Genomic DNA, 15,350 nt, shown 5'->3' on the forward strand with positions numbered 1-15,350 from the left:
GTATGTCTCATATTTATGAAGTAGTCAAATATCTACTGTACATTCCATGCACAATATGACATTCATCTGCGCACATATAATAGTGTTTTCTAGCACAGGTGGCATTAACTTATGTTACTTAACGCGAGTGCATGTGGAACGCTTCATCTGCTCAGTTTCATATTTTTATCTTGTTTACAGTGTGAGCGTTCGTTTCTAAACAGTATTTTCGTGCATCCGGTGGTATATGGGTGTACGTGCGTGTTATATGGGGAAAGTGGAAGCCTCCATTTCTTAATTCTGCCTTGGATATAGCAGGCTGTATTGATAGAAGACTACCTTCCCATTTGTATGACGATGTTAAACAACAAACACAAGAACGCCGTTCACAACGTCGGCAAAACATCAAGGTCACAAATGGGCGAAGCAGGACGCGGGAACCCCCTTTGCGAAACCCACGACCACGCGATAAATAAAAAGACGCAGGCTTTTTTTGAAACAGGAAAAGCTACTGTATGACAACTTCTCTGGAAACATTCGGGATAAAGCTGGTACGTGCATAACGTTCACGGAGGCTATTCTTGGAAATTTTCCATAAGAGTGGCTGGCAGTGGATTCGGCGCACTGCTTTCGATTTTGTTCTGTTTCGTTGAGCATAAGCAAGGTCAAAGGAGGCGGTTGATAGAGCCTTATCGCAGAATATATAAGACCTTGAAATGTAAAACGAAGCTGCAAGAGGACCTAATACATACGATAATGAGTAGTGCAGTAGTAATTCAGCTTGGAGCGCAGTGCCTTGAGTGCGCTTACAGCAAAACGTACGGTATAGTAGTAAATTGAGCTGTCTAACAGTCGTGCACTGAAACTAAGAATTTCGGTTATTAAGTTAAATAATGAGAGGCGCCTTACATAGGAAATTACTTACACACTGAAAGGATTTGATAAAACACGCATGTGTCTGCTTATGCACAAGTATGAGTGCAGCTTGATGATGCATTTGATGCAAGCTGTACCAGCATGCCTACTGATGCTGCAAGTACATGTACTAAACAGAATTTGTGTTTTTCTTGGCAAATGCTGCGTCGCCTATGACTGTAGTTTCAAGAAACGTACTTGAAAACTTAGTATCGATCTATACCCCCGGCGTAGCAGCGATTACAATATATCATTGAGTGCATACAAATAAAGTAGGTTTAATTAATCCTTTCGGGGGCACCTGCTTGAAACACTAAGTACCGTTGGCATTGTTTTGTGTATTCGTTTTACGATCTGTGGAACAGAGCTGTGCCACCAGGCCCGCTTTATGTGTAGGTCATCCTGAAAAATGTGGCAGTGGGAACCCGATAACCCTCATGGTCGTTTTAGGAAACGCTGTGAACTTGCATGAACACCACATCGTGAGTGGTTTCGAAGTTCCAACTCATGTTGTTTCATATAAAAACAGCGTCTCAGGCCTTGTTTCGTTTATTCCTCGACTCTACCAAGCATTAAACGTGTCCGCGACTTGTTAGACCGCGATGAGAACCGAGTGCTATATTTTGTTCATCGAAACATTTTTAAGGTGGTGTGTTCTTAAAATGAAGCTTTCTTTGGCTTTTCCCTTGGGTTTGACGCTCGTAGTCATTTCCTCGCCCGATATATTTCTGAATAAGTATGGCCGAAAGCGGCTACTCGGTATGCGCGGGCTGCTGTCTTGCCGAGTAAGAAACTTGAGCCTTGGGTGTGTGCCCAAATGTAGAACTTCGCCGCTGGGCATGAGCAACTTTCTAGGTGCCTCTGGGTGTGGCCGAATTCTTTTCCACTTGCGCAGAAAGGATACATCACTGTGACAAAAGGGGTATGAAGACCGAAATGTATTAGAGCGAATCATTCTTGTGCCTGCTGCTCGGAGTTTGGCGTTCGTCGCCGTTTCTTTGGCTGGTAAGTCACGAAATCACCAAGAACAACCACGCCTGTGTGTGCAGTGTTAGGGAGGGTTTAGGAGTGGGTGCGGTTTTACGTGCCAAAACCCCGATGTGACTACGAGGCATGCCGTAGTCGGGCACTCCGGGTTAATTTTGTTCACCTGGGGTTCTTTAACATACCGATGCACGGTGCACGGTACACGGGCGTTTTCGCACTTCGCTCCCATCGAATTGCGGTCAACGCGGGCAGGATTCCATCCCGCCCCCTCGGGCTTAGCAGCTCAACGCCAAAGCCACTGCGCCTCCAATGCGGGTGCGCTCGCAAACGTTATGCCGCGAAGCAAGAAGGCATACTAGTGCCCAAACTATTTATGCATGCATAACGCACATTTTGTAATTTCTGTGACCGTCACCATAGACAACGGGCGCACTTAATCTATAGGCTACGACTTTGGACTGACCTATGCAGTTTCGAGGACCTGCCGAGAAGGGCACGAAGGCGAAAGGGTGGTTGCGGCTGCACTTTTCGGGAAGGAAGCGGTCCGGGTCGAACACTTCAGGGTCAGGGTAGTGAGTAGGGTCACGATGGATGCCGTAAGTGAACACGTAACATGTGCACCCCTCGGGAATGGTGCAGTTCCCTACGGGCAGGAAATTATGCATGAGCAAGAAAGGCGGGAAAACGAGAGAATGGAAAGAGCGCATAAAGGGGAAAGGCTTAGCAAGGACCTAGCCGGTGTAGAAAGGCATCCTCGGGATGCACTGTGAAACTTGCCAAGTCACTTGTCCATGTGTGCTTGCAAGTTTCACAGCTTAAATTCGAAAGACAAGATACTAAGTAAAAAAAAAGTACTTCAAAGGACAACGAAACGTCACTTAACGCTCATATTGCTCTGCCTACAATTTTTCCGCGCCAACTTATCCAAAGGCGCACATTTTCAAGTGTGAAGGCAAAAGCCATGTTATTAATTTAAAAGGAGGTAACGGCCACGCTAATTTTAAGGCTTTGATGATTTTTATTTAGATCTATGAGCATTAGATTTAACGTATACGTGTGCACTTTATAGGCGCCAGGGTTTGTAGGCACCTGGTGCTGAAGTTATGTATGAATTTCTGCTTTAAATCTCACACGGACCGATTCCTCCCTTTCGATATGAGGAAAATAACCAAGACGTGAAAGCTAGCATGGCTGTTATACATGGCTTTTCTACTAAGGCGTTAGGTACTATTTAAGATCAGCCATTTTGAAATAAAAGGACGGTTCCTTCGGAGATATATGCAGTCAGTGGTGCCGATCACATGGTGACGGATGATACATGGTATTTAGTCACTAATTAACAATTCAGTAATTAAACATTGACCTTTAGTTCCAGCGGGATCATTGCAATTGGGAAATTGAAGCGAGCTTCCGTATAATCCATGTCAACTGTTGGATCTGGAAAAAAATGCGATTACCCGTGGAACTGTGGCACGACGACTTGAGGTTTTCAGAGCGCGTGAAACCGAAACTGGGAGGCTGCAGTGAGCGCGAAGCCGCGCCCCTCGAGGCGACGTTCTGCTTACGTCACCCAGCAGCGGGCACCCAGCCAACACCCAGCGCGTTGCGCAGCGAGGAACCTGAAGCCGCAGCATGCTGGGTGCCCGCTGCTGGGTGACGTAAGCAGAACGTCGCCTCGAGGGGCGCGGCTTCGCGCTCACTGCAGCCTCCCAGTTTCGGTTTCATGCGCTCTGAAAACCTCAATTCGTCGTGCCACAGTTCCACGGGTAATCGCATTTTTTTCCAGATCCAACAGTTGACATGGATTATACGGAAGCTCGCTTCAATTTCCCAATTGCAATGATCCCGCTTAAACTTAAAGTTCAAAAGGCAACTTATTAAGCTTCTTAATTAGCCGCAAATTATCGCCTATCACCTGTCACTCCGCGCCCGGCACCACTGACATACGGTCAGTGGTGCCGAAGGAACCGTGGTTTTATTTCCACACGGCTATTTAAAAAAATACCTAAATTCTTTGTAGAAACACCCAGTATATAAACGCGAAAATGCATCGGTTCCTTCACAAAGGTAAACACGGAAAAACAAACACGAGTATTGCTTAATACAGTTGTTAGAGGTATTGAGAGAGAGAAAAACTAGCACGTACGTATCACAGCAAGAGAAATGGCAACCTTATTATTTTGTGTGGTAATGAATGCAGGACATTCGACAGATGAATTAGTATCAGCACAGAGAAAGAATGGATTTCGCTTGCTGCGTGCAAGAGCCACAGCGGCGTCCAGCAAACAATTCCTGGCGCAATTTGAAACTCGTTCCTTGCTCTTGAATTAGCACTCCGAGGTTTCTATGATGCAAAAGCAATTACTCCATGCAAACATAGGATGGGTGCGAGGAACAGAAGAAAGCGAACACTTGAGGTACCAATCTTTAGCGGCTCAGTCAACGATCTTCCGACCCAAGGGACAATAGTGAAAATACGCATCGTTTCCTGAAAAGGAGAAACAAAGAGTGTAAAAAACAAGCAGCAACACACATGTGCTGCAGAACAAAAGAAAAAAAAATATCATGCGCTGTTTTACTGGTTTTACTACAATCCACGTGATCACTTCGCACACCCAACACAGAAAATTCCAGAAAATAACTTTCTCCGTTTGAATACCCAGATATCAAACGCACACACTTTCAGCAGAAAAGCGCCGATGACAGCCTCATAGGATCAGTGCGGTGCAGTGGTTCACGAAACCAGCCTGCGTCTACATGGATGGAAATTGTGTTCCGTAAAGAGGGGCATAAGTGCCTCACTGGCGAGCTACTAGAGATACCCGATAATGTTCACTTTGGTCTTCGCAGCGAACACCGACAGCGGCTATAGAACAATTAAATTGGTGGACGTGTCGGTGCACTGGCTCCTGAGCTGAACCGTGTCTCGGCATGTTTATATGCAGCATTCCAAATCTGTCGTGCTCGCGAGCTTAAAACTAGGGCAACTGGCTCTGGCGTTCTGCCATTTACTGACGACGTTTGGCGTGAGTTCCCCCCGTGCTCTTGTTTCGTGATCGAGCATCTCTGCCGCCCTGAAGTTATCTTTTGGCACAGCAAAAATAATAATATAGACGTTGTTTTCGAGATGGCCTGTTGGTTTAGTGTTTCCAACTTCGGGGGACTCTTTCTGCCATGTTGGACACATTGTGATGCAAGTTATTCGCGCTTTAGGAGAATGTAACTTCACAACTTGTACAAGGACGTTTCATATTCCTATAAGTCAAGATGTCGTGGTAACGTGTGCAGAAGAACTTACTTTTCATCGCAGTAGGACATTTATTTGCACTTCCCGCCAATTTTAGGGCTGTTAATATATTACCAATATCTTTCTCGTAGATGTTATGAGAAGTATCAGATTGTCGGATTCGTGCAACCTTTTATTCAATAGTTGTTCACTGCATGAGGACCTCCTGCCTCATTTACCTTACAAATTTTGAAGGCGATTTACGTCGCCTACAACAGCTTGCCGTTTATGTTGTCTCATATTATTTTTATTATTCATTTGCGGTAACCGTGTAGCTCTGTGTCATCTGCTCTGACACACGACGCCAACGATTTTTTGTCTGTGTTCATCCGAACATACGCAGGGGATGACAAATTTTTTTTTTGATTCAGCAAGCTAAACTTGACATGGTTCACTGCGGAGCTGTTCAGGAACTAGTGGCGCCCCCTTTTCATTAGCCCTATTCTGAGCCACAAAATCCTTGGCGTGAAAGACAGATACGACGCCTTCCGTCCTCTTTCTTTATCTTATTTTTAAATTTTGGGATAGGAGCCAAAACCACGATATGATTAAGCACGCCATAGTGGGGCTCTCCAGCTTTATTTTGACTACCTAGGATTCTTTAACGTGCACCCAATGCACTGAACACGGTTTTCTTTCTCTTTTTTTTTAATTTCGCTCCCATCGGAGTGCTGCCGCCGTTCCTCCTCTTTCATTACGATCGCTTATTACGACCATTCTTCCTTTCTAACTGATAGGGCGCAAACTTCGAAAACAAAGCCAACGAATAGTTTAAGGGCCTGTGATGTTCAGTCGCTTTCTTTGTGCAGTTAAGTCTCCGTCGAATACAATAAACATATTTTTGTGGCGAAAGTATACAAGAAGCGCGATAAAATCAGCGCTACTTTACAGTGACACCTTTTACACGCGTTTTTCCAGCGATGCCAGTAAGTTGCCGTGATTTAACGCACCTTCAAGACACGGTCGAGATAAGTCAGTTTGGAAACGTGGCTTTTCGTGACGCTGCTCGCTGCCCGCTTTCCAAAGACTCGGTCTAGTTCATCGTGCACCCTTCGCTGAACTCCAGGGTTGATGGCAAGCGCGAAGAGAGTCCACGTAAGCGTCTGAGCCGATGTATCGTGACCCTGAAATGAACATTATTGAGAGTGTGAAGCTTCCATTTCTTGTTTTTTTCTTCTTCTTTTGTAGCGTGTACGGTTTGCACCGGTTTCGATAAATGCGCTATCACAATTGTGGTCAAAATTAACTGTTTCTAGACAGAATTATTAACAAAAGACCATTTAATACATTGGAGCACAAAGGGAACTGGAACGCTAATTTCTTTCGCCGCACACAATGAAAATTAATATGTTGAAACTGGCGTCATCCTGAAGATACGTTGCATGTAGATACGCCTTGCGAACTTAGCGGCTGCAATTCGTAAAGTGCAATATGTGCCATAAGTAGTTAGAAACCTAGTTACTATATTTTTCTTTTGAATTCATATATTATGGCTTTCAATTTCTCGAGCAAGTAAACTAGGAGACACATTGATATCTTAACCGATTCCTCAGCTGCCATCCGTTGTCTGCGGCGTGTTCTGAATTCCGGCGTTTTGGCACTGGAGATACAGGACACAGTGGAGAAATTATCCGTTACACTACGAGTACAATGGATACGTCGCAATGCGCATCCCACACAAGCCTTAGTAGATGCAGCGAGCCACAACAAACCTTCGCGTCCACTTCAACTGGCGCCCATCTCTCCGGAGACAAGGCTCCTCGCAGAAAAAGAACACCTTCGGCGCGCCACGCGAGTACTTCTCCCACCGTGTGGCACCGACCTCCCTGGCGGCCTAGCGCGCTGGGAAGAGGTCTTGTTAAGAAGGTTACGCCTCCGTGTCGCCCTCACCCCTGCGATAACCTGGTCGTGGTCGGCACAGTACCGTGCCTCCATGAGCGATTCCTGCCCCTTCTGTCCCGCTCCTGTCTGCGAGGTGGACATTGGGCACCTCCTCTGGACTTGCCCTTCTCTACATGCCCTCCGCCAGAAACACCTGCTTCGCTGTGGACCACCCCCAGGTCGGCCACCAGACGTAGAAAGTTGGATCTTGGGTCCCCACCACCGGACATTGCTGGACTTCCTCCGCGAATCCGGAGTGTATTTACATGTTTAAACATTTCTTTATGCCAGAAGGCACGCTGTCGCAATAAAAAAAAAAGTAATGTCCATCTCTAATGTCAAATTACCTCAAGAAATAACACTGCGCTATTAGCCACAGGCGATATGTAAAATTTGTATACGGTATAGCCTAAAAAACACCCCGTGTTAATTTGGAATTGCGTCATGATTGCGATGTTTCCGATGCCAGTAATTTTGACGTATTCAGTACGGCTCGGCCGATTCTGAATAGCAATGACAATTAGCAGTATAGTGCTTTTCTACTTTTTCTTGCTTTTCGTTTTCTCTCGCTACGTGGCTGCGGCGCACAGAGGCAACTTGACACACGACTTGACTTGATATCTGTATTGTAGCCACGTGCAGGAAAATATAAGCTAGAAGCGCATCCTTAACCAAGTCTCGCCAGACGAGTCGACACGTGCCTTTCGAACGGCGTCTCAAGGCCACCGCAGTTAAGAAACAGCTTCCCGTAATCTCTGACAGTCGTGCAGTCTTTAAGCAATAGAACGCCTACTCGGAATGTGCGCCAGACAGGAGGAAGGAAAAGAGAGGTGAAAGCAGCTGGGTAGAACTACATGAATGCCCTCCGATCTGTGACATTAGGTTTCGTAATGGCGATAGTACGGCCGACCAAAGGCTGTGGAGAAGGCACTGGAGGAGAAGCGGCTTTGAAGCAGCTTTCTGCGCGAAGCTGTGCTATTTCTTGCGTGTGCATCTGAAGTGTGCCCCGTCCATCACAGAGGGAGAGCGAAAGCTCAGCTCAACGTGGTCTTCCCGCGTCCCTTCCAGCATGGCACCATATCGTTAGCGCAAGTGCGAAGTGAACGCAAATAACTATACGTCATCAGTGGTAGAAAAAAAAAGAAATCTGAGGTTTTGTCTACCAGAACTACCATGTTATTGTGAGTCGCGTCGTAGAGGGGGGACTCCGGACCAAGTTTGACCCCATGGGATTCTTTAACGGAGTACGTAAATCTATATGCACGGGCGTTTTTGCATATTGCTCCCTAGGGGAATGAGGCCGTCGTAGGCGGGATCGAACCTGCGCAACGCCAAAGCAGCGCGTCGCCATAGTAACTAAGTTACCGCGTAGCAACTAAACTAAGCTACAGGGATTTCATGGGCTTATTTCATACAGGCATGTAATCCGTTTTCCAAGCGAAGAAAGACGAGTGACACATGTGAGTTGTATTCCGGCAGAGTAATTTGTCGTCTGCGTGAAACGTGCACTGCCGATTGCAGTAGTGTAATTTTAACTTTCGAGTCGGCTTAAATTCACATACTGGATGATTCCTTGAAAGCGTGCTGAACGGCGCAGAGCACGGGCCTTGTGCAACGCCATGCAACGCCCACCTGCAATAATGCTAACGTAGTCAGTTCGTCTTTCGTGTTTTTTTTTCTAAAGTAGAACGAGCTTTCTTCCCGTTAATTTTGGCAGATGAAGCAATTCTGAATTTGCACTTTCATCAGTCACAAGCTTGATAACTTACACTAATCAACTAGTAGGTTAAGAAAACTAAGCATGCCCTTAAGTGAATCCTCTCGTCCTTTAAGGTCAAGTCCATCCTGTGAATCTTTTCATATTCGTTTATTTCGAATATAACAGATAACACTTTTTCGGGTTATCGAGGGAGGAGAGAGACAGAGAGACCGATGGAAGTGACCACTGTTCCGAATGATCTGCCACAGGTGAAGCACGGTTGCCGCTCAGGGGCCCCAGTTCCTTAATGAACAAAAGGGATAGATAACTAAAATTTTCATTCGGAAATAACGGCTCGCTGTTGTATATATACAAATTGTCTTTCTCGATTTATTCTTTAGGCAGACTCAATGTCCACATCTCTTTATAGCAATGTGCGGTGCTGCAGCATCACACTTCTCCCCTTCAACGAACAAAACACCTTACACACTGAGGAATATTGCTTAAGGAAACGCAACAAAATTTACGCACTCAAGGGTGTTTACGTGCCAGAATCATGGAATAATTATGAAGCATGTCAAAGTGGGGGACTCCGGATTAAGTTTTACCACCTGGGGTTCTTTCACGTGCCTCCTGCACTGTACGCAGGCGTTCATGCATCTGGCCCGAATCGAAATGCGGCCGCCACGGCCAGGGGTTCTACAACAAAAAACTATTGCAATGTGCTTTTATTGCGATTTCCTTACGTCAAATTTAGGTAACCACCAACGCAAGCATGAAATGGTGACTGTAGCGCTGTTTCAAACGCCCAATGAGACACTTTCCTCGTTTAGAGGAGCAACTTGATTTGATTTTAATGCGAATATTGCCTACCTTGACAGGTATTTCTTATTCGATTAGCTGCCAAGAGGCGGGGAGCGTACAGAAGGGGAGAGGGTTTCGCTGGGGCCGAACTAGCGCAGTAAAAATAGATAACCGGATGAGGAGGTATACAGGCGCTGGTGTCTGTGAGTCACCCGCTTCCGCTGTTTGCGGTGGCTAGTCGATAATCGCGACGGCGTGCAACCGAAGGTTAAAAATGTCGCTAAAATGGATCCTCAGCGAAGAATAATTGGAAGAGCGATGTCGTACACGTGTCGAAAGGCTTTGGAAACGCTATACTTCTACGTGAAAAGTTTTCTTACACGCAAATAAATTTGTTCTCCCTTGCAGTTCCGAGTAACCAGTGCCAGAGCGATCGGAGGCAACAAATCTTCTATTCCTCTTGGAAAGAAGTAATTTCCGGCTATTTTAAAAAAAAGGCCTAGTTTTGGTCGTCATATTAACGAATGTTTAATCCGTACACGTCACTTTGACGAGGTGAGTTGTCGTGGTTTTGGGACGTCGCGTGACAGAAAGGTGACGTGCGCGCAGCCCGAAAGCTTTTGAACTAATAGCGGTGGGCTGATGGCTAAACAAGTGTGGAATGAACTAACTATTCTTATTTTGTTCGGTTTACTAATGCATAATCAGTGCGTACACGTCATATGAGATGGCGAGTTTCTTGTGGTTTTCGTGAAATCGTGTGGCAGAGAGGCGAAGTGGGGGTAGCTTGAAATATATTTGAATACTCGTGGAGAAATGCAGAAATTGCAGAAATGGGTTGGAAACAGTTTGGAATAGCTTCACGTTATAGCGCCCCAGGATTAAATCCCGCGCCCTCTGGCTTAGCAGCGCAATCAACGCCAATGCCGCTACGCCACGACGGCGGGTCCCACGATTGTTTTTGCGTATCCTTGTTTTTATACCCTTGTGCTGATGTTTATGTTCGGTTCAGTGTTTGCTGGCCAGCATTTATTATGCGTGACTGATAATTAATCTTTCAGCTGCTCGCCTTGTGATCACCATGATATGTCCTTGCGTAGAGGTGTTCTCTGATGCCGACCCAAGAATACATCTTTAGGCCCGCTTACTACGCGTACGTTTTCAGAATTTTCGTCAGTTGAACACTACCCAACTCAATAAGGATGTGAACTATAGTCGGATACAACTTAAGTCTGCAGTGAAGCCCCGCAGACACCCTATAATAACCGCCAGCCACTGTTCCCCTGTGAGGTTAAAAATAGCTCGTACTTCAAACTTTCCATGTTACCTAAATAAGGTGGCAGCGACAAAAATAAAATTATAAGCGGCTAATTTTACATGTTTTCGCTTGTCTTTTATAGTGGAACGGTGAAAGCCTAATTCTTTATTGAACTGAAATCAAACGCTTGCTTCACTGCAACTATTTATTGTCAAGTTTCACTTCAGTTGGCAGTGAAATTTCATGAGTAAAACTGAGTCAGAAGTAAAATTAACTGCTCCGCGGACTTTTCAAGAGTGAAACGCTCAGACTCGATACATTTTCCCATGTCTTTTGTACACCTCATTGCTTCCGCCGATGAAATAACTTCAAGAACAGCACACGCTCCGGAGATATTAAGCACGACGCCATTTTGAAATGGTCGCTTGACGACGATATTGTTTGTTTCTGTGCTTCACTGGTGGAGTAATAACCCGCGCGGTCCGTGTGCCTTGGTTGCCAACTGCTGTTTTTTAAGGTATATTCTACTATACCAACGACTGCTTTTGCAAAACTGGTGCGTGATTGGCGTGCGTGCGCGTGCGCGTGCGCGCGCGTGTGCGTGTGCGTGTGCGCGTGCGCGTGCGCGCGCGCGCGCGTGTGTGTGTGTGTGTGTGTGTGTGTGTGTGTGTGTGTGTGTTTGTGTGTGTGTGTGTGTGTGTGTGTGTGTGTGTGTGCGCGCGCGCGCGCGCGTGCCTGCGCACGTGAGTGCGTTTCTCAGTGCTAAATATGACATTTAGTTTTTACTGAAATGCATTGACTGGCATGCTTCAGTGTTCGCCGCATGTGAAAACAGTTCGAGATTGCCGACCCTTGCTCCGTCTCTCTCTCATCCCAGGCGCTCACCGCGAACATGAAGGTGTCCACCTCCTGCCTCATATCTTCGACGCTAAAGATGCCCTTGCGGTAGTAGTGCGACAGCAGGTCCAGGAATGCTGGTCGCTCGGCACCAGTTCCGATGACTGTACCTTCGGTACCAGGAGCCGGCGGCACCGTCGGCGCCTTGCCACGAGAACCACCGGTATCAAGGAAATCCTCCTCCGCCTCGGTCCTCGCGGCTGAGCGCCTGGCTGCCTCGGCTTTCTGACGCTCAACGATCACCTGTTTTGTGCAGGAAGAAGAAGGCCGTGCCGTCACACCGACGACTGTTTTATTTTTCTTTCTTGGACGCACGTGCTTCTCAGAAAACCTTTGCTCAATCTCTGCCTGGGGCCTTTCGTAACATCGTGGCTGACAATCGCCACATATACCGGCGCTTCTTTTGCTGAAACTTTTCTTTGGAGGTCTTGATTCGCTCTTTCTGTGACGAAATGAGACCGGGTTCCGACTCTCGTGATGTAGAACAATGAAAGTTTGTGTCCTTCCTTAATGCGATTTCCTGCGTGTTCTATATTTTTTTTCTTTTTACACTTCTATCGCATGGGTGCTCAGGCATGTCCCAATTATCTCAACTGCGAAATATTGTCTGTTATGATGTTGATGCCTTACAAGGCAAGCCGCCATGCATCAAGGCGACTTTATATAATGAGCCATGAACGTTTTTTTTTCCTTCTCTTCACCTTTTGATCTTCTCAAAAGGGTGACGAATGCACCTAAGAGTCCTAGTGCTTTAATTGTTTGACTTCACGTAAGATGGCTACTTATTTAAAATTCATGGTGCTTGGAACAGCCAAAGGAAAATTTGATGTTTGTATCACTGTATATATAGTTAGCTTTTTACTCCGAAAGAAGCAGATAGCTGAGGTACTTATGATAATCTTTCTCATATACAAGAGAAACAGAAAGAAAAGCATGCGAGCACGGTTCGTTTATTTGGCTTTCTGTTTAGATAGTGTCCGAAAGAACACAATTTGCTAAACGACCATGATCTGGCTAGTTGGGATTTTTAAATGTATTGGTGCAGTATTCTAACAGTGGATCTCCATGTCTTTCTCTGGCTATAAACGTCCCAAGGATGTGTTTCATCCTCGATACCAGCGCTCGTTTCTAACCTATCGGAAGGATTCCGCCTCAAGCGGGCCTGTGTTTCCATCGTTCTGCTGTGGGACTGCGCTCTCGATAGTCGCAGAAAATCTTGTTAGCGACGGCTGCAGCTTTGCTGGCACTGCAAAGGAAGACTGTGCATTACTGATGTGTCGTTAAAAGTCGTGCCAGCAATGCGAACATAAATGAGCAGTTAGCAGCCGTTACATTCTACTGCTTTTCTGGGAAAGGGTTTGGGAAAAGCAAACGACAATGCAGACGCGTCGACGCAAACGCACTCGCGGTGGTGAGACGGCACCGGCCCCGCAAGTGTTTAAGTTGTCTGTATCTACATCCAAAAATGTTTTGCTCGAAAAAGCACACACACGCCTCAACACAAGTGTCCTACATGTTCTACACCTGGCCTTACTTCACCTTGGTTGTGAAGCAGTGCAGCCTCTTGACAACTTTGCCGAACATGGCGCCTCTCGCCGTTGCCCAGTACACCGCGTCGATCCAAGTCCACGGCTGCAATACCCTCTTCATGAAAAGCTTGATGGCGCTGCAATGGATCATGACATCAAAAAAAGAAAAATTAATAAAGACACGCAGGCCATCCTGCACTGCTTGCTCATCACGCTACCCGTTTCCTTTTGTAGACGTCCACTCGTTCAATACCCTGGCTCCAAAGCTCAGGAGTCAGTAAACATTCCTGCTGATGAACAGTGTCGAGCGCGCACTCTTATCAGCTCTTTGATGAAAGTCGTGTTTTGGGGCGCAAGGGCCAAGTGTGGCCAAAGAGCGCCAGGCCGGTGCTTTTTTAGCAGGCTGCGCAGAAAACATGTGGCGAGCCACAACTTAGACGTCACGTGCGCTCCTCGCCAGGTCGGCTAATTCTCATTTTGATGAAGGCGTGTCGATTGTAATCAAATTGTACTCCATAAAATGGCTTTGCCACGTCGTCCTAAATGGGCGTTATTTTGACGTCTCCCGAGAGAAACCATTGCTCGTAGACACCGTGAACTGTAACTGTGATAAATAGCGATCTGGAAAGCGATGACTCTAGTTTGTGCAAAGCTGACAAAGAGTGCGTCTCTGGCGTGTTCTGAAAATTTCTATGCTTAAGAAAAGTGGGAGCAGTAGCAGGCTACTTGACAGCAGGCTAGGTTGTATATTTTTGCTCAGGTGTTATGTAGCCTGCCAAGCAGTATCTGTGCATTCTACACGCGTACCCTCGAATCCAGACAAGCACCTACTTGTGTCACTATATACATATTTATGTGCTGTGCACGCCTGCATGAGAGTGATAGAGGAGGAAAAAGATTAACCAAGACTGAACCGAGTTGGCTACCCAACTGCGCTTAATGTATCCAAGGGGAACAAATGATAAAGTATTTGTTTTATTGCGAAAGAAAGTGCTACTCTGGCTAATTGCAGCAAGCGGAATTCTCCGAAAAGAAAAATATTTTTACCATTAATAGGTTGTTTTTGTCTGGGTTTGCTATGCGGCGCCTCTATCGCCTTATCACAGCACCGGCATTGCTACGTTGAGCAAACGGCACGCAATTCTATGCCACAACCGTGAAGAAAAATAGGTCATATGCTAGGACACTACGATGTGTCCAATCTCTTTTTCCATAATTCCTGCATTTTGCGTGGTAGGCTATTTTAGTGATTTCGATGGATTTCCGCACAACGCCTCCACCACGCATCAACTGTCGTAAGCGAACTTCTTTCAAACGCATGAACTGTCGTTTTGAAGCGCTAATTGTACCCCACAAGCATGAATGTATTCGACTTATATGGCTCCCCATATACGAAAAAAGCCGTGTTCTGGAATGAAATGAGTCATGAAGCTTCTCCACATTGCCGTGTTCCTCAGTACCCGAGATTTACGAGGAAATTTTGAGGCCAAGCTTGTCGCTCGAGGATCTGTACTGCCCACTTGGACTCAAATCTTCGCGCAGAAAAGAACTTAAAGAGCCCCCTTAATCCAGCTTCTGCCAGGTTGCTCCAGCACCATGATACATGTATGCGGGCGGGCAATAACTAATTTTCTTTCCCAACATCGGCCGAGAGCCCTCCCCTTCTTCAAAATAAAACTTTCATTCATTCACTCATTCTATTTTAGACAGACTGTGTGCTCCTTCGATGTAACACGCGCATAAATTCTTAGCGCAGGCACGTATACCCTCTACGCGTGTTGGTATTCTTCGTCCTCGACTTGGGACGTAGCTGCTAATTCGCAGCAGTCACAGGGCAGAAAGGCACAAACATGCGAGGAGGCGCAGGCCAGTTTGTGGCATTCAGTGGTTTTCCTTTTTAACTTCGAGGGTAAGTGCGGGTGTTTTCCTCAGTGATTCCCGTAAATATAACCAGAGAGGCAGATTCCGCAGCGCGTGCCAGAAAATTACGCTACAACTTTACAATTTGAGTCATACCCCTAAAAGGAAAATTAGTACTTGGGATGTACCACTGTCAAGTTAATTCATAAAAAAATAGAATTTTAACAAACTGTTCTCGACGTAGAATACCTTGTT

The 15,350-nt window shown here is 46.1% G+C and overlaps 1 protein-coding gene across 1 annotated transcript in view; it reads right to left on the reverse strand.

Moving 5' to 3' along the window:
- Window positions 1–15,350, reverse strand: part of LOC139060229 (cytochrome P450 4V2-like) — a 39,055-nt gene that overhangs the window by 3,739 nt on the left and 19,966 nt on the right. The window contains exons 6-10 of the mRNA XM_070539288.1: window positions 13,246–13,372; window positions 11,695–11,949; window positions 6,118–6,291; window positions 4,303–4,369; window positions 2,345–2,524 (exon numbers count right to left, since the gene is read on the reverse strand). Of these exons, the coding sequence (XP_070395389.1) occupies window positions 2,345–2,524; window positions 4,303–4,369; window positions 6,118–6,291; window positions 11,695–11,949; window positions 13,246–13,372 (803 nt within the window). The remainder of the gene's footprint in view (window positions 1–2,344; window positions 2,525–4,302; window positions 4,370–6,117; window positions 6,292–11,694; window positions 11,950–13,245; window positions 13,373–15,350) is intronic.

The sequence above is a fragment of the Dermacentor albipictus genome, chromosome 1, assembly GCF_038994185.2.
Source record: "Dermacentor albipictus isolate Rhodes 1998 colony chromosome 1, USDA_Dalb.pri_finalv2, whole genome shotgun sequence".
NCBI lineage: Eukaryota > Metazoa > Arthropoda > Arachnida > Ixodida > Ixodidae > Dermacentor > Dermacentor albipictus.